Source organism: Gymnoscopelus microlampas (genome assembly GCF_963454915.1).
Source record: "Gymnoscopelus microlampas genome assembly, chromosome: 17".
NCBI lineage: Eukaryota > Metazoa > Chordata > Actinopteri > Myctophiformes > Myctophidae > Gymnoscopelus > Gymnoscopelus microlampas.
In genome coordinates this window covers 49,937,109-49,937,406 of record NC_139954.1, presented here as the reverse complement: position 1 = coordinate 49,937,406, position 298 = coordinate 49,937,109, and the positions used below count along the sequence as shown (strand labels likewise).

The following is a 298-nucleotide window of genomic DNA, read 5'->3' as shown; positions in this document are numbered from 1 at the left end:
TTGAGTTACACATGATTTTTGTATAGCTAAATAAATGTGAAAATGACAAAGATGCATTCCTGGTCTTAATGGGTTAAAGATCAAGTTATTTCTCATAAAATCTCTTCTTTATTTTTCAGGCCAAGGATGAACTCTGATCCACTGACCTCTGACTTCTGAACTCTGATCCACTGACATCCTCATTGTTTTCAACCTGATGTATTATACAATTATGAAAGTATGAATTGTGGGCGTGTCCAAGTCTAATTTTGCATAAATATTACTTTACTCATTTTTAAATAAAATATTTTTTCAGTGT

General features: G+C 31.2%; 1 protein-coding gene across 2 annotated transcripts in view; it reads left to right on the top strand.

The window, feature by feature from the left end:
- poglut2 (protein O-glucosyltransferase 2) overlaps positions 1–298 on the top strand; it is a 19,294-nt gene extending 18,996 nt beyond the window's left edge. For both annotated transcript variants that reach the window (XM_084084997.1, XM_084084998.1), the window contains one exon: positions 120–298. In XM_084084997.1, coding sequence (XP_083941123.1) covers positions 120–137 — 18 coding nt within the window. In that variant the 3' untranslated portion in view covers positions 138–298. The remainder of the gene's footprint in view (positions 1–119) is intronic.